The sequence below is a fragment of the Geotrypetes seraphini genome, chromosome 2, assembly GCF_902459505.1.
Source record: "Geotrypetes seraphini chromosome 2, aGeoSer1.1, whole genome shotgun sequence".
NCBI lineage: Eukaryota > Metazoa > Chordata > Amphibia > Gymnophiona > Dermophiidae > Geotrypetes > Geotrypetes seraphini.
In genome coordinates, this window is record NC_047085.1 from 31,479,288 (window position 1) to 31,501,899 (window position 22,612).

At 42.2% G+C, this 22,612-nt stretch overlaps 1 protein-coding gene across 1 annotated transcript in view; it reads left to right on the forward strand.

Annotated features, from left to right (window-relative positions):
- The window catches only part of SLA (Src like adaptor), a 93,326-nt gene that overhangs the window by 12,568 nt on the left and 58,146 nt on the right, over positions 1-22,612 (forward strand). The window contains exon 2 of the mRNA XM_033933391.1: positions 13,733-13,822. Coding sequence (XP_033789282.1) covers positions 13,762-13,822 — 61 coding nt within the window. The 5' untranslated portion in view covers positions 13,733-13,761. The remainder of the gene's footprint in view (positions 1-13,732; positions 13,823-22,612) is intronic.

Sequence of the window (22,612 nt, forward strand, 5' to 3'; positions counted from 1 at the left end):
GCGAGTGATTTCCTTCACTCGCCGGTGCTCCGGCTGCTCTCTCCTGCCTCTCCTCTTCTGGTTGGCGGTCACGGTCGGTAAAGATTTTTGCAAATAGACATGAGTGCCATCTAACACCTTTTGGAGCTGGGATGGGGGAGGGGTTGGTGTTTATCATATATTTTGGTTTAAGTTTCTTTTCATTTATTGTAATCTATTAGGTCACATCAGACAGGCAAAGGTCTCTTTTTTGTTTGTTTGTTTCTTATATACAGTATGTGTTTGCTCCCCTTTGTTTTTCTCTTCTCTCTCCGACCTTTGCTATCAACTTCACCTCTCTGCACAGGCTGGTAGCATGAGTGCCTCAAGCCCACCACATATTCTCCTGCTCAGAGGTGGATTAACAGCCTAACAGCAACCTGAGGATGCAGGTGGGAGAGGAGTCTCTTTTCTTACACCCTACACGGCAGTGTCTGCAGGGTCTGTGGTTTTTGCACCTGGCACCACTTGTGCCTAAAGCCCTTTGCATATAGAGGTGGTTCCTCCCGCATGCTTAGCTGGCCCACTTACTTACTTTTCAACCACTAGTTTCTCACTAGAGTCCTCCTTTGGTCACAAATCCGACGTGTCTTGTCAACTGTCTACTTTTTCACAAATGGTTAGCTGGTTAACTTAGGGGCCCTTTTACGAGAATAGGTTGAGTTTTGGGCTTAATGTGCTACATTGTGCTATAATGATGCTTCTATAATGTGCTGCCTTGGAGGAGAGAGGTCTTCTAGAAGGACAGCATCACCCTGGTGAAGAAGGAAATAATCCTGTAGCTAATCCAATCTAATCTTTGGTTTGTATACCGGGTCATCTCCCAGTGGAGCTCAACTCGGTTCACATACAATTAAGACTAGAGTACATAGCAGAAAACATAAGAGAAGGAAGAACTAATTAAAAACTAAAGTACATAAGAAAAATAACTATAATATTATCATTTTGTTGAGGCTGTAGTTAAACCATTTAAAAATTGTGAGAACAACAAAGTTTTCAGGAATTTACGAAATAATTGCAGCTGGCCTAAAGGAGTCAGGAAGTTCATTCCAGATCTCTACAAACTTGAAAACAAAAGATCGACTGAACTTCCCAGCAGATTTAATTCCCTTAAAGGAAGGGAAGGCTAACTTATATCTTTGTGTGTTTCTCAAATGGCAAAGTCTAAGGGTATTCCAACATAAGGGGACAAAAGGATCAAATATTCCATAGAGAAGCTTGAAGATTATGCATACACATTTAAACTGGATCCTAAAGCGAACTGGGAGCCAGTGAAGCTTTATCAACAAAGGGGAAACACGATCATACTTTCGTTTCCCAAAAATGTGCTTAGCTGCAATATCCTCTCACACCGAGGATGTGTCTCCAGGAGCTTCTGCTCAGGAGGGAAGGGTTAGGAGATTGGAAGACTGGGCGTCCAAGTGGCAGATGAAATTTAATGTAGACTAATGCAAAGCGATGCACATTGGGAAGAATAACCCAAATCACAGTTACTGGATGCTAGGGTCCACTTTGGGGGTTAGCACCCAAGAGAAGGATCTGGGTGTCATTGTAGACAATCCGATGAAACCTTCCGCTCAATGTGCTGTGGCAACCAAAAGAGCAAACAAGATGCAAGGAGTTATTTAAAAAGGGATGGTTAGCAAGACTAAAAATGTTATAATGCCTCTGTATCACTCCATGGTGCGACCTCACTTGCGTTCAATTCTGTTCTTCTTATCTCACTAGAAAAGGTTCAAAGAAGAACAACTAAGATGATAAAGGGGATGCATACTATTTTAAATATGTTTTGGAGAAACTCTAGATTGTATGCCTCAATTCTTTAATGTCTCCAATAATCCATCTTTGAATCTGAGAAATAATGACTCTTTTCGGTATCCAGTCATTAAGAATATAAGATACAATAGATCTTTTAACTCCACATGGGCTTATCAAGCAGCAAAACTTCGGAAAACTTTATCGACTAATATTAACCAGCAATCTAATTTTAAGATTTTCAAAAAACGCCTAAAGACCTATCTATTTCAAGAATTTGTTATTAATTATTTCTAAATATTGTAATATGATTTAACTAGTCTTTAAGCCCGTTACATTAACGGGTGCTAGAATATATGTATGTTTGTCTTTCTTTCTTTCTGTCTCACTCCCTGCCCTTGTGTCTTTCTTCTTTTCTTTCTGTCTCCCTCCCTCCTATTATTTGTCTTTCTTTCTATTTGTCTCTCTTCCTGCCCCCTATGCAGCATTTATCTCCCCTTGTCCACTTTCCTGTACAGTAGCCATATCAGCATTCCCTCCCCCTCCATTTCCTTGTGCATCAGCATTTCCCCCCTCCCTACTTCCCTGTGCAGCATTTTCCTCCCTCCCCACTTCCCTGTACAGCAGCTGCAGCAGCGTTTCTTCCCCTGTCAATTTTCGGCCTAGCATAACTTTGTTTCTTTAGGCAGGCCCGGTTGTTTCCTTTGATTCAATTTTAATTAGGGTTCGCCGGTCGCCGCAGCGTGAGAGCCGGGTGACAGCTGCTACCCTCAGCTGTTTTTTTTGTTTGTTTTTGTAGTTGAAAGCCGCCGCCGCTGCAATTAGGGTTCGCCGGCCGCCAGCGCTCAGCCGCACCGTAAGAGCCGGGTGAGAGCGGCGACCTCCATTTGTTTATTTTTATTTTTTGTAGTTGAACGCCGCCGCTGCAGCTCCTCTCTCGATCCTGGTGCAATTCGAGAGAGGAGCCGGTACCACATGCACAGTGAGAGCCGGGGGTGAGGAAGGCCGCTGCAGCTGTGTAATTTTTTTTTTTTAATTTGAAAGCCGCCGCCGCAGCCGGGGCCACGCATGCGCACTCGTGTTTCCGCGACGGATCAGAGAACACGACTTTTGAGTGCGCATGCGCGGCCTAGCATTTTATTATATTAGATAATTTGTATCTTCATAATTATTTATGTAAACTGCTATGAACTTCATGGAGGTATTGGCAGTATATAAATAAAGATTGTATTACATAGAAACATGATGGCAGATAAAGGCCAAATGGCCAATCCAGTCTGCCTATCCACAGTAACCATTATCTCTTTCGCTCTCCAAGAGATCTCATGTGCCTTTCCCAAGCCTTCTTGAATTCAGACACAGTCTCCGTCTCCACCACTTCCTCTGGGAGACTGTTCCACACATCTACCACCCTTTCTGTAAAAAAGTATTTCCTTAGATTACTCCTGAGCCTACCACCTCTTAATTTCTTCCTACGCTCTCTCATTCCAGAGCTTCCTTTCAAATGAAAGAGACTCGACTTGTGCGCATTTACGCCACGTAGGTATTTAAACGTCTCTATCATATTTCCCCTCTCCCGCCTTTCCTCCAAAGTTTACATATTGAGATCTTTAAGTCTAAGAACATAAGAATAGCCTTACTGGGTCAGACCAATGGTCAATCAAGTCCAGTAGCCCGTTCTCACGGTGGCCAATCCAGGTCACTAGTACCTGTCTATAACCCAAGGAGTAGGAATATTCCATGCTACCGATCCAGGGCAAGCAGTGGCTTTTCCATGTCTTTCTCAATAACAGACTATGGACTTTCCTCCAGGAAATTGTCCAAACCTTTCTTAAAACCAGCTATGCTATCCACTCTTACCACAACCTCTAGCAACGCTTTCCAGAGTCTGTCCCCATATGCCTTATGACGAAGACCATGCACCATTTTAGTAGCCTTTCTCTGGACCGACTCCATCCTTTTTATATCTTTTTGAAGGTGCGGTATTGTATTGTATCATTTGTGTATGCATCTGCCTACAATTTAATGCATATACAAATTGATTGCAAGTGCAAAGTTGTCGCATGCCTAAAAGGCGCACAACTAAGATGAACAGGCGTAAAAACACACAAAAGAAATTAAAATCACAAAAAGCTGCATTTAAAACAAGGTCTAAACAAACTTTATTCTGGCTTTGCACCTCCCAACTCAGCAACCACACAGCTGTCTCTGGGGAAAGACATAACCACGTCGCTGTTGCGCAAATGAACTCCACCAGCATTCCTAAGAACAGGGTCAGTCATTGAAAAGCGAGAAAATAGCACCCTGACCTGTATGAACCGTCATGACATGGTAATAAAAAAAAAAAAAAAGAGGAGGAAGATTGTTGAGAAAGTTCTGCTCTTGCAGAGACAGAAGTGAATGCCTTGAATGGTGGCACCAGCAGAAGTGGCAGCAGCTGAAAGCGCAAAAGAAAGTGAGAGAAAACCAAAGAAACAAGACCAGGCAGCAACCGACAGCCAGGGCACAGCATGAGAAAGACACCTGCCTTTCTTTCTAAGAAATGCTAAGCCAGACGAGTTTCCCCAGCATTTTGTGAATTTATAGCATGATGGCATTTTTAACGTACAAAAAAATAGCGGTCTTAAGATACCTGTTAACCCCTTATTCCACCATCTCCTACTCTGTTACTTTCTCAGGCATTCAGACTTCCATAACAAGGCAAGCAAGATATGAAGGAAAATGGGCTGATGCTTGGAAGAGAATGACACGGTGACAAAATTCATTGCCTTTCCCGTCCCCGCGGATAACCGCGGGAAATAATCCCATGTCATTTTCTAGTGTCTATTTCAATCTCAGTCCTTCTACACCAGCATTCTTCAAAGCAAAGCTTGCGGGTCAGTGGTTGTGGCCAGTCATACTCTGATTCTTATGTGAGCCAAGGATAATGAAGCCATTGTGACATCACTGATGTGATTGGCTCTTAGGCACTGGTGGAATGAGGCATTATGACATCACAATATCTGCTCTGGATACTAGGGACTGTCATTAGTCTCTGGTATCCAGAGCAGATCTTGTGATGTCATAATGCCTCATTCCACCAGTGCCTAAGAGCCAATCACATCAGTGATGTCACAATGGCTTCATTATCCTTGGCTCACATAAGAATCAGAGTATGAATGGCCACAACCACTGTTTCAACCTCGGTCCTTCCACACCAGCATTCTTCAAAGCAAAGCTTGAGGGTCTGTGGTTGTGGCCATTCATACTCTGATTCTTCCCTCTCTCCTTAAAGAATGACATGAAGATGGTTTCCCGCGGGGACGGGAACGGTGATGAATTTTGTCACTGTGTCATTCTCTAGCTTGGATTTCACAGGGAGGGGCACAATCCTAGAAATCACCAAATTTCGCCCCTTCCTCTCTGAGCACACTACCCGGACTCTTGTCCACACTCTCGTAACCTCACACTTAGATTACTGCAATCTACTTCTAACTGGTCTCCCGCAGTGCCGCCTCTCCCCCCCCCCTGTGATCTGCGCAAAACACTGCACCACGATTCATCTTCTACCAACTTCATTACGCTCATGTCACCCCTCTCCTTAAATCACTTCACTGGCTCCCTATCCGCCATCGCATACAGTTCAAGCTCCTATTGCTGTCCCTCAATATTTCTCCTCTCTTCTCTCTCCTTCTACACCTCCCAGCGAGCTTCATTCCTCAGATAAGCCACTCTTAGCTGTACCTTTCTCCTCCACTGCCAATTCCAGACTTCGTTCTTGTCATCTAGCTGCCCCCTATGCCTGGAATTACCCGAGTTTGTCCGCCAAGCCTCATCCCTTCCCTCATTTAAAAACAGACTGAAACCCACCTTTTTAATATAGCCTTCAATCCATAACCCTAAACCCCATTGCCCTCCAACCTACTCAGAAGATTAACCGTTCTCCTTAACTGTATCTATGACATCCTGTTTGTCTGTCTTGTCCGTTTAGATTAAAACTAACTGTAAGCTCTTTCCAGCAGTGACTGTCTTCTTTGTGATTCAGAATATATAGCCACAAATGACTCAGATGTCATGAAAACAAGTTGTATAAAATAATAAACACTTTCAATGGTAATTAATACTGTAATGTCCAGTAGTGTAATATAAAGACAGCATAGGCTATTAAATGACTGAAAATGAAAGAAAAAGCCTCAGACAAGGGCTCTCCCACCTCCACCAAAATGGTTTACTAAAGGTGGTTGAGCGGTCACCTCATTGGCCAAAAAACCTTCAATGAGGCTTTTTCCTTCATTTTCAGTCATTTAATAGCCTATGCTGTCCTTATATTACACTACTGGACATTACAATATTAATCATCATTGAAAGTGTTTATTATTTTATTTTATTCTTTGTGATTCTGTACAGCACTGCGTATGTCCGGTAGCGCTATAGAAATAATTCACAGTAGTAGTAGTGTGAAGAGTTTCAGTCTTTGGGAAGCAGAGCTGGGATTGTGATGTCATAATGCCTCATTCCACCAATAAGAGCCAACCTCATCAGTGATATCACAATGGCTTGATTGTCCTGTACTCCCCTCTGCCCTCCAACCCAGCCAGCTGATTAACCGTTCCCCTTAACTGTATCCATGACATCCTGTTTGTCTGTCTTGTCCGTTTAGAGTATAAGCTCTTTCGAGTAGGGACTGTGTTCCTTGTGACTCTATACAGTGCTGTGTACGTCCGATAGTGCTACAGTTCAGCGTTTGATCTAGTCTATCATGAACTCCTATTAAATTTCTTACATGGGATTGGTCTAAAAGGAATTGTTTGGGATTGGTTTTTGGCTTTTTTCCGAGGTCGTACTTTTAGCTACTGATGGATCAACATCTAGTGATAGATAATTAGACTGTGGGGTACCATTGGGTTCAGCCCTTTCACCAATTTTGTTTAACATATTTTTGAGTCCTCTTGCAAGATGAATTCAGGAACTAGCAACTAGCACTTATATCTTTGCAGATGACATTTTATTGGTCTATAGATTATCTCCTTTAACATTAGATTTAGGTCCTCTTTTAGATGATCTAAAAAAGATAGAAGAATGGTTGAGTGAATACAAATTAGTATTAAATATGTCAAAAACAGTAGCATGAGATAAGGCGATAAGGTAACACCGCAATTAGATCTTTCATTACATCATTATCAGATAAAGAACATAAGAATTGCAGCTGCTGGGTCAGACCAGCAGTCCGCTCACGCGGCGGTCCTTTGGTCAAAGACCAGCGCCCTAACTGAGACTAGCCTTATCAGCATATGTCCTTGTTCAGCAGGAACTTGTCTAACTTTGTCTTGAATCCCTGGAGAGTGTTTTCCCCTATAACAGACTCCGGAAGAGCGTTCCAGTTTTCCACCACTCTCTGGGTGAAGAAGAACTTCCTTACATTTGTACGGAATCTATCCCCTTTCAGTTTTAGAGAGTGCCCTCTCGTTCTCCCTATCTTGGAGAGGGTGAACAACCTATCCTTATCTACTAAGTCTATTCCCTTCAGTACCTTGAATGTTCAATCATGTCCCCTCTCAATCTCCTCTGTTCGAAGGAGAAGAGGCCGAGTTTCTCTAATCTTTTGCTGGACAGCAACTCCTCCAGCCCCTTAACTATTTTAGTCGCTCTTCTGTGGACCCTTTCGAGATGGTAAATAGCTTTAAGTTTATGCTTGTCTGATTTTATTTGTTTTATACCAGTGGTTCCCAACCCTATCCTGGAGGACCACCAGGCCAATCGGGTTTTCAGGCTAGCCTTAATGAATATGCATGGAGCAGATATGCATGCCTGTCAAGTCCATTATATGCAAATCTCTCTCATGCATATTCATTAGAGCTAGCCTGAAAACCCGATTGGCCTGGTGGTCCTCCAGGACAGAGTTGAGAACCACTGTTTTATACAATTATGTATGGGATTATGCAAACCATTTAGGTTTTAAACGGTATAGAAATTTTTAAAATAAAATAAAAAAATAAGGTGATTGTTAGGTGTGGACTTGTTTGTGAAGCAAGATATGACTATTTGGGGAGGGGGGGTGAAATTGGATTCTACACTTTCTATTAATTGTCAAGTGGCTAAGACTGTTCAGACCTGTTTTGCTCAGTTGCATCTGTTATACCATTTGAAATCCGGATGGACTTTCCAAAACCCGGCAGTTTGGCAGGGTTTTGGAAAACCCCGATGAGCTCCGGCCGCTGGAGGTCATCTGAGCATGCGTGGATGATGCCACCCACATCCGCGCATGCTCCAGGCCCTCCAGGTGCGGCTGGAGTTTGTCCACTTAATCAGTTCTGGAAATTAGGACGAGTGAGGTTGATTAAATTTGCAGATAACCCTAAACTGTTCAAAGTTGTTCAAACGCATGCGGATTGTGAAAAATTGCAGGCGGACCTTAGGAAATTGGAAGACTGGGCGTCCAAGTGGCAGATGAAATTGAATGTGGACAAATGCAAAGTGATGCACATTGGGAAGAATAACCCAAATCACAGTTACTGGATGCTAGGGTCCACCATGGGGGTTAGCGCTCAAGAAAAGAATCTGGGTGTCAACATAGACAATATGATGAAACCTTCTGTCCAAATGTGTGGCGGCGGCGGCGGCCAAAACAGCAAACAAGATGCTTGGAATTATTTTAAAAAAGGATAGTTAAGAAGACTAAGGGCTCCTTTTACAAAGGTGTGCTAGGGACTTAACGCACGCAATAGCGCGCCAAATTCCCAAGCGCGCTAGCCACTACCGCCTCTTTTTTTAGGAGGCGGTACATTTTGTGCGTGTGCTAAAAACCCTAGCGAACCTTCATAAAAGGAGCCCTAATGCCCCTGTATCGCTCCATGGTGTAACCTCATCTGGAATATTGCGTTCAATTCTGGTCTCGTTATCTCAAGAAAGATATAGCGGCGCTAGAAAAGGTTCAAAGAAGAGCGGCCAAGATGGTAAAGGGGATGGAACTCCTCTCGTATGAGGAAAGACTAAAAAGGTTAGGGCTCTTCAGCTTGGAAAAGAGACGGCTGAGGGGAGATATGATTGAAGTCTACAAAATCCTGAGTGGAGTAGAACGGGTAGAAGTAGATCGATTTTTCACTCCGTTAAAAATTACAAAGACTAGGGGACACTCGATGAAGTTACATGGAAATACTCTTAAAACCAATAGGAGGAAATTTTTTTTCACTCAGAGAATAGTTAAGCTCTGGAACACATTGCCAGGGGTTGTGGTAAGAGCAGATAGTGTAACTGTTTTGGGGTTGTTGTTTTTTTTGAATTCTTTATTAATTTTCAAAACTACAACAGTGCAATACAACCAATGCAACTCATAGTAATACAATAAAAGCACATTTATCTTTCTCAGGTTCATAATCATCCGTCCCCTCCCCCACCCACCCTTCCATTCCGTATAACACAAACATATATTATCATAAATATCCTATCTATTCTGAATAATGATATCTTCACACCCATCCCAATTATAAATATTAAAAAATCAATTTATGACATAAAGAATCCCTCTCCCCCCCTGCCCTGGATATGTACCATAGTAAAGAACAAACTGATTCACAATCAACAAACAATTACAATGAGGTAACATAAGATGCCAATGGGCCCCATATTAATTTAAATATATTACCATGTCCTAAATTTTCAGCATTTATTCTTTCAAATCTATAACTAGAGCAAAGTCTTGCCCACCAGAACAAAAAATTTAAACGATCACACTTCTTCCAATTTCGGGTGATCATTTGGATGGCTATTCCAGTCATTATAATAATAATAATTTTATTTTTATATTCCGCCAAAGCCATAGTAGTTCAAGGTGGTTTACAATAAGAAGAGCTGGACAGTCAGCGAAAAAATAACATGAAGTCTTTGAATACATGAATATTTGTAGGGAAGGAGAGAGACAGAGTAAAAATCACAATGTAGGGACATCGAGTACATGTAAGTAGAACACAGGGGTAAGGCTTTAAGAGTTCTTGGTTACAAATCGGTTAAAAAGGTTGGTTTTAACTAGTTTTCTGAAGTTAAGATAAGATGAGGAGTGCTTGATGATGTTACCTAGCCAGCCGTTCTGTTGACTTGCTTGGAAAGCAAGAGTTCTGTCAAGGAATCTTTTGTATCGACAGGTTTTTATTATAGGGTGGCTAAACATATGTATTCTGTGTGTAGGCCTGGTGGAACAATCCAATTTAAAATTGGAGACCAGGTATAGGGGGGCCAAACCAAGAATAGATTTGAAACAAAGGCAGGAACATTTGAACAACCAATGAAGTTGCATTGGTCCATCCAATGAAGTTTTTGATAGTAGGGAGTTATGTGATCCCATTTTTTAATACCGAAAATCAGTCGCACTGCTGAATTATGTATGATTCGGAGTCTTTGAATGGTTTTCTTGAGAGACCCCAGATAAATGATGTTACAATAGTCGAGCAGGCTTAAAATGGAGGATTGCACCAGTAAGCGGAATGATGCTTCGTAGAAGTACTTTCTGATGGTTCTTAGTTTCCATAGTGTTGAGAAGCCTTTTTTGATCAGTAACTCTGTGTGAATATCTAGAGTGAGATAACGGAATCGACAATAGGGAAGTTCTGACCGTTCAGGGAAATTGAAGTATCTTTGATTTTGTCATTCGGGCTCGCCAGGAAGAATTTAGTTTTTTCAGAGTTCAGTTTCAGTTTGAACTCAGTCATCCATGATTCAATTTGCTTTAAAGTTGATGCTAGATGATTCTTCGTCTCAGGAGTCAGGCTTGTTAGGGGAAGGACTATGGTGATGTCATCAGCATAGATGTAAAATTTAATTTTTAATTTTTGCAGTAAATTCACCAATGAGGCTAGGTAAATGTTGAACAGACTGGGAGATAGGGGGGAACCCTGGGGACTCCGCATGGGTTTACCCAGCTGGAGGATTGATTATTATCACTATAGACTTGGTACGATCGTTTAGTCAAGAAACCTTGGAACCATTTTAATACATTACCAGAGAGTCCAATTGTCTCCAAGCAGTCAATTAGGATAGCATGATCGACTAAATCGAAGGCACTACTCAAGTCTAACTGAAGGATTAGTGCACTAGAACCCTGGCTGAATAGATTCAGGAGGGAATCCAGCAATAAAGCAATAACTGTTTCCGTGCTAAACCCGGAACGAAAACCTGATTGGCTGTCATTGAAGTATGTTGAGTTTATCCAGGTACGTTATTAAATCCTGGTTTACCAAGCCTTCCATCAGCTTTGCAAAAAAGGGAATGTTTGCAATGGGTCTGTAATTCGATGTCAACTTGATAGATTGCTTGGGATTTTTTACAATCGGTGTGATTAGTATCTGACCTAACTCCTCGGGAAATGTACCAGACAGTAATAGAGGAGAGCCAATTTTGTAACTTGGCTTTGAAGGTGACTGGGGCGGCTTTCATGATGTTTGGTGGGCAACTGTCTAATCTGCAGTAAGAATCGGCATATTTCGAGTAGAATTTGCAGAATTGTTGCCAGGTGGGGATAGAAAAATTATTCCAGTACATGTCTTCCCTGGGTTCGTCAATGTGTTGGGCGACTGGGTAGTTCAAATGGTTGGTTGTGGAGATCGATAGGTTGGATCTTAGGTTATTGATTTTGTTGTTAAAAAATTCAGCCAGAGCATCGGCCGAAGGTGGGGAGTCTGTAGTGGGGCGGGAAAAGGCCTGTATATCGTAAAGATTGTTAACTAGTTTAAATAGATTTTTAGTGTTGGTGTTGGGAAAGTCTATTTTTTGTGCGTAAAAATTTGTGCATTTTGTAGTTATAAGTTTTTTGTATTCTTTTAATTTTTGTCTCCAATTTGTTCTTCCTTTGTTATCTCCTGATTTCAGCCATTGTCTTTCCATTTATCGTAATTCTCGTTTCGCTATTCCTAGCTCGGCGTCGAACCAGCCATCCAGGATTTTATTTCTCATTTTTCTTAATTTGATGGGGGCCATCTTGTTTAGAATCTGCGTGCTCGTATTGGTCCAAGAGTCTACAGAGAGGGAGTCTGAGTTTGACGTGATATCTTAATGTGACCAGAATTTCACTGGGTTTACCAAGCTTCTGGTGGTTGCCATTTTCCTAATCCTTTTTGCCTCCTTGGGTTTGGTTGGGGAACATTTGGCTTGCCAGTTAAATTGGAAATTGCATAAACGGTGGTCCGACCATAGAGTATCAGTCCAAGTGGTTTGGTGCCAGAGCATTTTGGGATAGACTAGGTCTTTGGAAGAAAAGGTAACTAGATCTAGTTGATGTCCTTTTTGATGGGTTCTTTCTGGGGGTGGCATAAGGAAATCTAGCGAAGCGATAAAGGATAGCAATTCTTTGGCGTCGCCGTGCTCTACCTGCTCTAGGTAGATGTTCCAATCACCAGTCAGTAGGTTGTAGGGACCAGCTGTTGAGTTTGTAAGGAGGAATTCAAAGAAGATATCCTTAGCAGTGGACCATTTCTTGGAAGGAATGTAAAATAGCGTGATAATTAAGCCCTCTTCTAATTGATCTGACCAGAGTTTGCAAGAAAGGATTTCTAGATCCACTGAGGATTTCAAAGCTAAGATGGTGGATTCAAATGATTCTTTTACAATGATGGCTAATCCTCCCCCTCTTCCCCTGCTTCTGGACAGAGAAATGATTTTGAACCCAGGTGGGAGGCACTCACATATGATGATGTCATTATCGGAGATCAGCCATGTTTCAGTTAAAAGATGACCTCTATATTGATCTAAAGGGGGTTTAACATGTAATACTGTACCACAAATGACTGCCTCATAAGTTAAAGGAATTGATGATTCCAAAATGTTATTAATTTTACCCCATATTGACCTCCAGAAGCTAAGTATCATTGGACAATAGAACAACAGATGATCCAGTGTCCCAATGTCTAAATGACAGTGCCAGCAACTATTAGACTTGGAACTATCCAACTTATGCAACCTAACAGGGGTCCAAAAAGATCTATGTAATAGAAAAAAACATGTCTGTCTCATAGATGCTGTACATTTCAATCTCCCAGTCCAAATTTGTGGCCGTCGAGATGCAGAAATATACTGCTTTATCTCGATGCTCCAAATGTCACAAAGACCATTTTTAGTTTTTTTATTCAAGAACTCTGATATTAATTAGTCTATCTGGTTTTAAGAAGGGTTTGGACAATTTCCTGGAGGAAAAGTCCATAGTCTGTTATTGAGAAAGACATGGAGGAAGGTAGTATGGATTGTTGATACTCTTATGGTTTTGGTCAGGTACTAGTGACCTGGATTGGCCACCGTGAGAATGGGCTACTGGGCTTGATGGACCTTTGGTCTGACCCAGTAAGGCTATTCTTAAGTAGCTCCAACCCTCGCCGTCTTTTTACCAGACTAAACTCCCTGCTCAAAGCACCCTCTCCGTCTATCCCCCATTCAATTTCTCCCCAGACAATGGCAGAGTTCTTCTACAATAAGATTCTGAAGATTCACCTTGATCTCTCAACTAGGCTGCTTCCCCTCCCCTCACTCCATCTGAATGGTTAAGCAGACTAAATAGGTCTTATCGTCTCTATTTGCCTTCACTTTTCCATGCAAGTTAAGCAGATATTTGCAAAATAGCAAAAATGATGCAGGACATATTCCAAGACAACCAAAACCTGTTTAACTTCAGAAAACCAGAGGGAAAAAAATAAACAGGCAGGGTGATGCAACTTCCTATGCCACTGAGTTGAGGGGGGATGATGGAAAGTATTGCTAAATGTCTGTTATCAACTTCCCTATTTGTGGCCTACTGTCTTTTCCTCTGATAAATGATCACAGTTTTAGAAGTTCAGTTTTTACAAGAAAAGCTTTGATCGCATTTGTAAAATACCCAAACTCCAGAAAGCATGTCGTAGACTTTCAAAGGGTGACTTCATATGGTTCAAATGTCCTTTTCTCCTTCATTCTCTACCAGCTGTTCTTAATTTTAATTTTTAATATATACCTCTTTTTGTCTTAGGCACATTAGAAATTTGGGAGAAGGAAAAAATGGGAAATTTTATGAAAATAACACCTCCTGCACCAGAACCCATTGCACCATGTCCAATAGGTAAGCAGTTTAAAAAAAAAAAAATTGGTATAAGAACTGAACATATGAAGAAACACGATATTTGGATAACGTCACCGTCTATGCCCTAAAATCACCGAAACCTTGTGCCAGAACTGAATAGAGGAGAGGGATTGGGACTTGTATACTGTCTTTTTGCAGATTTACAACCACACTCAAAGCGATTTACATACAGGCACTTCACGCATTTTCTCTATCTGTACCAGCAGGCTCACAATCTATCTAATGTACCTGGGGCAGTGGAGGATTAAATGATTTGCCCAGCGTCACAAGGAGCGTGGGGTTTGAACCGAGGCTGTAGCTCTAACCACTGCACCACACTCTCCTCCAATACAACACCAGAAGTGAGCCGAGTATAGGACAATCAAGCCATTGTGACATCACTGATAAGGTTGGCTCTTGAGCATTGGTGGAATGAGGCATTATGACATCACAATCTGAGCTCTGGAATGTTGCTACCTATTTGGGTTTCTGCCAGGCATTATGACATCAGGGAAAGGAATTGGAACTTGTTTACTGCCTTTTTATAGTTTTACAACCACACTCAAAGCGGTATATATTCAGGTACTTAAAGCATTTCCCCTATCTTTCCCAGTGGGCTCTTTATCTAATGTATCTGGGGCAATAGAGGATTAAGTGACTTGCCCAAGGTCACAGGAAGCAATCTGAGATTTGAACCCACAACCTCTGGGTGCTGAGGCTGTAGCTTTAACCATTATGCCCATTTAGCCTTTACTCCATAACCCTACTCCCTTCTGCTCACCATCCTCCCTAACTGTATCCCCACCCTGGCATTCTGTTTGGCTGTTTAGATTGTAAGCTCCTTTGTGCAGGGACTGTCTCCTTTGTGAACCTGAACAGCACTGCGTACGTTTGGCAGCGCTCCAGAAATAATTATTAGTACTAGTAGTCACACTCTCCACAGAACAAGCTAAAACATCTCCCCACAAGTCTTGAAAAATGGTGGTGTCAAAGTGTGTGAAATCCAAGTTTATCTGATCAAGTGGAGTAGAACTGGCAAGAACAGCTTGCCAAGGCTTGCAAACTCATTACTAAATTCTGGCATTAAGAGCCTAGGACTGATCACTGGTGACATCCATGATTGCCACAGAGAACAATTTTAAAAGTCATTTCTGGACATATAGTAGTATTCCTCCCCTGATATTTAGTGCTATTTAACTGGCCAGGCATGGTTCTTGGCTGATTAAATACATACAAACATAGAAGATGACGGCAGAAAAGGGCTACAGCCCATCAAGTCTGCCCACTCTGTTTACCCACCCCCTGTCTATGCCCTAATGACCCAATTTCCTTATCTTGACCCTCGTAGGGATCCCACATGGGTATCCCATTTATTCTTAAAGTCTGGCACGCTGTCTGCCTCGATCACCTGCACTGGAAGCTTGTTCCAATGATCAACCACTCTCTCTGTGAAGAAATACTTTCTGGTGTCTGCAGCAGCCACTCTCTCCTCCTCTTCCTATTGGCTAAGGCTCTTAACATTTGCATCTTCTCTTCCTATAGGCTAAGGCTCTTTACACCTGCATTGTGATGTCATAGAACTTTCTGATTATAGAAACATGATGGCAGAAAAGGGCTACAGCCCATCAAGTCTGCCCACTCTGCTTACCCACCCCCTGTCTATGCCCTAATGACCCAATTTCCTTATCTTGACCCTCGTAGGGATCCCATTTATTCTTAACGTCTGGCACGCTGTCTGCCTCGATCACCTGCACTGGAAGCTTGTTCCAATGATCAACCACTCTCTCTGTGAAGAAATACTTTCTGGTGTTGCCATGAAATTTTCCGCCCCTGAGTTTGAGCGGGTGCCCTCTTGTGGCCGAGGGTCCCTTGAGAAAGAAAATATCATCTTCCACTTCGACACATCCCGTGAGGTACTTAAATGTTTCGATCGTGTCTCCCCTCTCCCTACGTTCCTCGAGAGTGTAGAGCTGCAATTTGTTCAGTCTCTCTTCGTACGAGAGACCCTTGAGCCCCGAGATCATCCTGGTGGCCGTCCGTTGAACCGATTCAATTCTGCGCACATCTTTACTGTAATGTGGCCTCCAGAATTGCACACAGTACTCCAGATGAGGTCTCACCATGGCCCTGTACAACGGCATTATGACTTCAGGCTTTCGGCTGACGAAACTTCTATTGATACAACCCAATATCTGCCTTGCCTTAGATGAAGCCTTCTCCACTTGATTGGCAGTTTTCATGTCTGCACTGATGATTACTCCTAAATCTCGTTCTGCTGAAGTCCTAGTTAAAGTTTCTCCGTTCAAGAAGTACGTCCTGCATGGATTTCCGCTTCCGAGGTGCATGACCTTACATTTCTTAGCATTGAAGCCTAGCTGCCAGGTTGGGGACCAACTTTCCAATGTAAGCAGGTCCTGCGCCATATAATTCTGTAAACTGCATTCACTTACTATATTACATAGTTTGGCGTCATCGGCGAATAGTGTTATTTTACCTTAAAGCCCTTGAGTCAGAGCGTTTGGCCAGCTAACCACTAGTATTCAGTGGGAAGTAGTCGGTTATCTCCACTGAACATTTGGGGTCAGTGACTAGCTACTAGCAGCTAGGTTGTGAATATTCAAGCACTGGCCAGGTAAGTTTAGTGGGCAAATCGGACCACAGCTAAAATTTAATGCTAAGAAATGCAAGGTCATGCATTTGGGCTGCAAAAACCCGAACGAACGGTACAGTTTAGGAAGTGAATAAACTTATGTGCACGACAAAAGAGCAGGACTTGGGTGTGATTGTATGTGGTGATCTTAAAGGTGGCCAAACTGGTTGAAAAGGTGACAGCGAAAGCTAGAAGGATGCTAGGGTGCATGGGAAGAGGTATGCCCAGTAGGAAAAAGGAGGTATCGATGCCTCTGTATAAGACTTTGGTAAGACCTCATTTAGAATATTGTGTACAATTCTGGAGGCCGCACCTTCAAAAAGATATAAAAAGGATGGAGTCGGTCCAGAGGAAGGCTACTAAAATGGTATGTGGTCTTCGTCATAAGGTGTATGGGGACAGACTTAAAGAACTCAATCCGTATACTTTGGAGGAAAGGTGGGAGAGGGGGGATATGATAGAGATGTTTAAATACCTATTTATTCAAAAACATGTACCAACATGCACAAAAATTGGACTATCCCACTAAATAATTCTTTAGTCACCAATCCTTATATTAAGTATTCAATTCTCACACCGAAGCTCCTCAGTATGCCACACTGAAGCTGCAGATTGAAAAAGCTAGCATGGTAGGCGTCCTCATCGGTTTTAAGAATATCGACCCAGTCATTTTTAGCATCCCCTCTGCTCCGCTCCTAACCCAGACCATTATTAAAAGGATTAAAACCTGGCCATGTAGCCTACTGGTGATATGGAATGGAGGAGTGGCATAGTGGTGCCTCCGCACCCTGAGGTTGCAGGTTCACTCCCAGTGCTGCTCCTTGTGACCCTGGGCAAGTTACCTAACCCTCCATTGCCTCAGCCCGCTGGGAAAGATAGGGAACACACCTAGAGTACCTGACCAGTACACAATGGGGGCAGTGGCATGCGATCGGGGCTTTCAGGGGATTTGCCCCACCCCCTAAAGACCCTGAGGGTACTGCTCTGAATTTTATTGGTTGAGCAGGCAACAAGCAGATGCTGCTCAGCCAATCAAATTCAGATCAGTACTGTCAGGGCTTTCAGGAGGTTTGGAAAATCCACAGCCTGAGTCCTATTTGCTTTTTTTTTTTTGGTTTACTTTTTGGTTGATGCAGTTTGACTGGTTGAGCAGACTGTCTACTCAACAAATCAAATTGCATCACGCAAAAAAGTTAATTAAAAAAATAGAAAAGCAGGGCTGTAGAGCCGGGGATTCAGTGAATCCCCTGAAAGCCCTCGCTGCACGCCACTGCTTGGGGGTATATTATCAGTATCAATTCTGAAAGTGTGCGGATAAGCAAGTTAGCCATCTGCTGCCCCCAGCAAACACATAGGGCTCCTTTTATCAAGGTGCGCTACGGGGGTTAGCGCGTCGGACATTTCATAACGCGCTAACCCCCGCGGCAAGCCAAAATACTAACGCCTCGTCAATGGAGGCGTCAGTGTCTAGCGGTATTCCGCGCGTTAAACCCCTACCGCACCTTGATAAAAGGAGCCCATAATTTACTTTGAATATTGGATTGATAATCTACGGATTTTATTTGTTGGGATTATTAGCCGCCTTAATGAAGAGATTCGTCTAATGCATCGCGCAGCAGTTTATGCAATGAAGAGCGTAACGCCATCACACAAAACTCCCCAAAGGGGAATCACTCTAACAAGAGTACACGCAGAGTGCACCGGTTTACACATCCCCCTATAAAATCTTGTCGTTACAAGAAGTTCTTTGAGAGAACTCTCTCATTTCAGGCTGCTAAACTGAATGTATGGCTTGGAAAAATTATGTTAGAGGCTTCTTCCTATTTAATAATATTAATAATAATTTATTTCTTATATACTACCAAAGCCGTAATAGTTCTAGGCGGTTTACAATAAAGAAGGGCTGGGCAATCAGCGAATGGGTACAATCAGCAAAAGGGTACAATCAGCAGATACAGTCAGCGAATAGGTACAATCAGCAGATACAGATACAATTAATACATGTAAGCAAGGAACTGGTACAATAAGGGTCAAAGTAAGGAGATCGGGAAGGAAGGTATGGAGGGAGGTCTTGAGGAGCAAGGGTAGGGTAAGGTGTCTTAGGCTACAAATTGGTTAAATAGATTAGTTTTTAATAATTTTCTGCAGTTTAGGTAGGATGAGGAGCGCGAGAAAATATTGCTCAGCCAATCATTTAGATTTCAGAAAACTGTTAAAGATACAACTATTTGATAGATTGGTATCTTAGAAACATAGAAACATAGAAGATGACGGCAGAAAAGGGCTACAGCCCATCAAGTCTGCCCACTCTGCTTACCCACCCCCTGTCTATGCCCTAATGACCCAATTTCCTTATCTTGACCCTCGTAGGGATCCCACATGGGTATCCCATTTATTCTTAAAGTCTGGCACGCTGTCTGCCTCGATCACCTGCACTGGAAGCTTGTTCCAATGATCAACCACTCTCTCTGTGAAGTAATACTTTCTGGTGTCGCCATGAAATTTTCCGCCCCTGAGTTTGAGCGGGTGCCCTCTTGTGGCCGAGGGCCCCTTGAGAAAGAAAATATCATCTTCCACTTCGACACGTCCCGTGAGGTACTTAAATGTTTCGATCATGTCTCCCCTCTCCCTACGTTCCTCGAGAGTGTAGAGCTGCAATTTGTTCAGTCTCTCTTCGTATGAGAGACCCTTAAGCCCTGAGATCATCCTGGTGGCCGTTCGCTGAACCGATTTAATTCTGCGCACATCTTTACTGTAATGTGGCCTCTAGAATTGCACACAGTACTCCATCCTGATTTAACTTTAATAAGTTTTTTTTTTTCTTATTTTAACCTGATGTATTTTTATCTGCTTGTATTTTTTATCTGCATTGCATGTATTAGCTCTACTTTTTGTGAACTGCCTTGAACTTTCCCGGTATGGCGGTATACAAGAATAAATTATTATTATTATTTTTGAATAAAAGAAACAAGAGTACAAATATGTAGAAATTAAAGCAAGTTCTGAGTTTTTGTAAGCAGCCTGATAGAACCTCAAGCTTCTAAACTATTAATTCCTCAAAAGGAAAGTTATGCAATGGAAAAACATCAGTAGTTCTGTCGTCGTAAAGTGCAAGGTGGGACACCAGAAAAGAACAGAGAGATTAGGAAACTGGAAGCCGAGTTTCAACCCGTGCCCTTTATTTTAACAAAACAGCAAAGATGTTGATGGAAAAACACCTATCTGCCTTAGCTGCGTTAACTATTTCCTATTTACTGTGTCACTTTGATGCTAGTGTGCAATTTGGGTCACGGTATCTTAAAAAAAAAGAGAGAGAGAGAGAGAGAGTGGAATTAGAAAAAGTTAAAGAAGGGCCACCAAAATGATTAAGGGGACAGAACTCCTCTCATATGAGGAAAAGCTTAAGGGGTTTGGGCTCTTCAGCTTGGAAAAGAAATGGCAGAGAGGGAATATGATAGAGGTCATCAAAATCCCTAATGGTGAAAATCAATTATTTACTCTTTCAAAAATGACAAAGACTAGGGGACATTCAATGAAGTTACATGGAAATACTTTTAAAACAAATAGGAGAAAATATTTTTTCACTCAATGAATAGTTAAGCTCTGGAACTTGTTGCTGGAGAATGTGATAACAGCAGTTAGCATATGCATATCTGGTTTTAAAAACATTTGGACAAGTTCCTGGAGAAAAAGTCCATAGTCTGCTATTGAGACAGACATGGGGGAGGCCATTGCTTGCCCTGGGATTGATAGCTACTATTTGGGAATGTTGCTACTATTTGGGTTTCTGCTAGGTACTTGTGACCTAGATTGGCCATTGTGGAAACAGGATACTGGGCTAGATGGACCATTGGTCTGACCCAGTATGGCTATTCTTATGTCAGAATCAAGCCATTGTGACATCACTGAGGTTAGCTCTTAGGCATTGGTGGAATAAGGCATTATGACATCACAATCTCAGTTCTGGAATGTTGCTACTATTGGGATCCTGCCAGGTACTTGTGACCTGGATTAGCCATTGTGGAAACAGGATACTTGGCTAGGCTGACCAATGGACTGACCATTGGCTATTCATATGATAGGAAATCCCAGTGCTTATTTCTAGGATATACAGCATGAAATCTGTTTTAGTCTTTTGCAGTCTTGCCAGGTACTTGGACTGGTCACTGGGTTTGATGGACTTTTGGTCTTTCTCATTATGTCAATACAGGCAGTTCCCCAGGTTAAGAACGAGTTACAATTTTAAAACTGTTCTTAAGTCAGATTTGTATGTAACTCAGAACTTGTAGATTTTAAGATTCTTGCTGCTTACTTCTGCTCCCTGCTAACAAAAGGGCCAACTGACCCCAGTGTTCCCTCTAAGGTACAGCATGCACAACCACACACTGTTCTTAATGTGGCCATTCAACATTCCTGAATCTGCTGCAGGAGAAGTGGAGGAGTCTTTGCCACTGGAAATCCTGCTCAGTGAAATCAAATGAAGCCGCAACCGCATTCTTAAGTATGAGTTGTACTTAAGTCAAGGCGTCTGTAACTCAGGGACTGCCTGTACTTGACTCACATAAGAACATAAGAGTTGCCATACTGGGACAGACTGGAGGTCCCTCAAGCCCAGTATCCTGTTTCCAACAGTGACCAACCCAGGTCATAAGTGCCTGGCAAGATCCTAAGGAGTAGCAACATTCTAGAGCTGAGATTGTGATGTCATAATTCCTCATTCCAGCAATGCCTAAGAGCCAACCTCATCAGTGATGTCACAATAGCTTGATTATTCCCATACAGGTACTACCCGGGTTAAGAATGAGTTACAGTTTTAAAGCTGTTCTAAAGTCAGATTTGTATGTAACTCAGAACTTGTAGATTTTAAGATTCTTGCTGCTTACTTCTTCTCCCAGCTGACAAAAGGGCCAACTGACCCTACCCAGTGTTCCCTCTAAGGTACAGTATGCAAAGCCACACACTGTTCTTAATGTGGCCAATCAACATTCCTGAATCTGCTGCAGGAGAAGTGGAGGAGTCTAGGCCACTGGAAACACTGCTCAGTGAAATCAAATGAAGCCGCAACCGCGTTCATAAGTATGAGTCGTACTTAAGTCGGGCATCTGTAACTTGGGGGCTGCCTGTACTTATATACTGGCTTAGATTGGATGCTCATGAATAAAATTAGCGTCACTTGCCATGAAGAGTTTAAAATCTATTGTCTGAAAAACTAGAAGTAGTGCTGTCTGTAGCCTAAAGTTTATGAGAGTGGATGCCAATGAAGTGTAGAGTTTCACACTTCAACAGTATAATTCCGTTATACCGGACTCACATATAACGGGACCTTACATATAGCGGACGAGGTCCGCTGGTCCCGGTTGAGTGCCATTATAAACATACAGAAAATCATCGGATATAGCGGACTCACATATAACGGACTTTCGGATATACCGGACAACTATTTTGGTCCCGAGAGCTACTTTTTAGCTGTAATTTCATTTGGCTATAACGAACATGCAGGCTCCGCCTACACGGCGCGTGGCGTACCTGTGATACTGTAGTCAAAATGGCTGAGAAGTCTGCTACGAAGCGTCGTTCTATAACAGTAGATGTAAAACGCGAAATCGTTCTTTTCATCGAAACTACAAAGAAAACACAAGCGGATATTGTACGTGACTATGGTATAAGCAAATCTACGGACTGTGACATCTGGAGGAGCCGTGAGAAGTACAAGACGTCTTTGCAGTTTGCAGATGGCAGTAAGAAAATGCGCGAATCCACCTATGATGATGCTGAAGATGCGCTTTTTCTTTGGTTGAAGCAAGCACGCTCACTTGGTGCGCCAGTCTCCAGTCCAATTCTGAAAGCGAAAGCAGTCAGTCTTGCTGTTCAGCTTGGTCACGATGACTTTAGTTTATAATATTTTATTGAAAGAATCCAATAAATATACAATAATATAATATAATAAAATAATCATTACATATAAATTCACCATATAAATTTTTATCATATGTCTATCATTCCTTCAAAATATATTTCCATATTACCCATTACATCTCTAAATACACTCCCCCTGTTTCCTTCCCCCTTCCCATACCCTCTCTCCCCTACCCCCATTGTTTAAATAATAATTATAACATTGTAATAAATGAATTAAACAA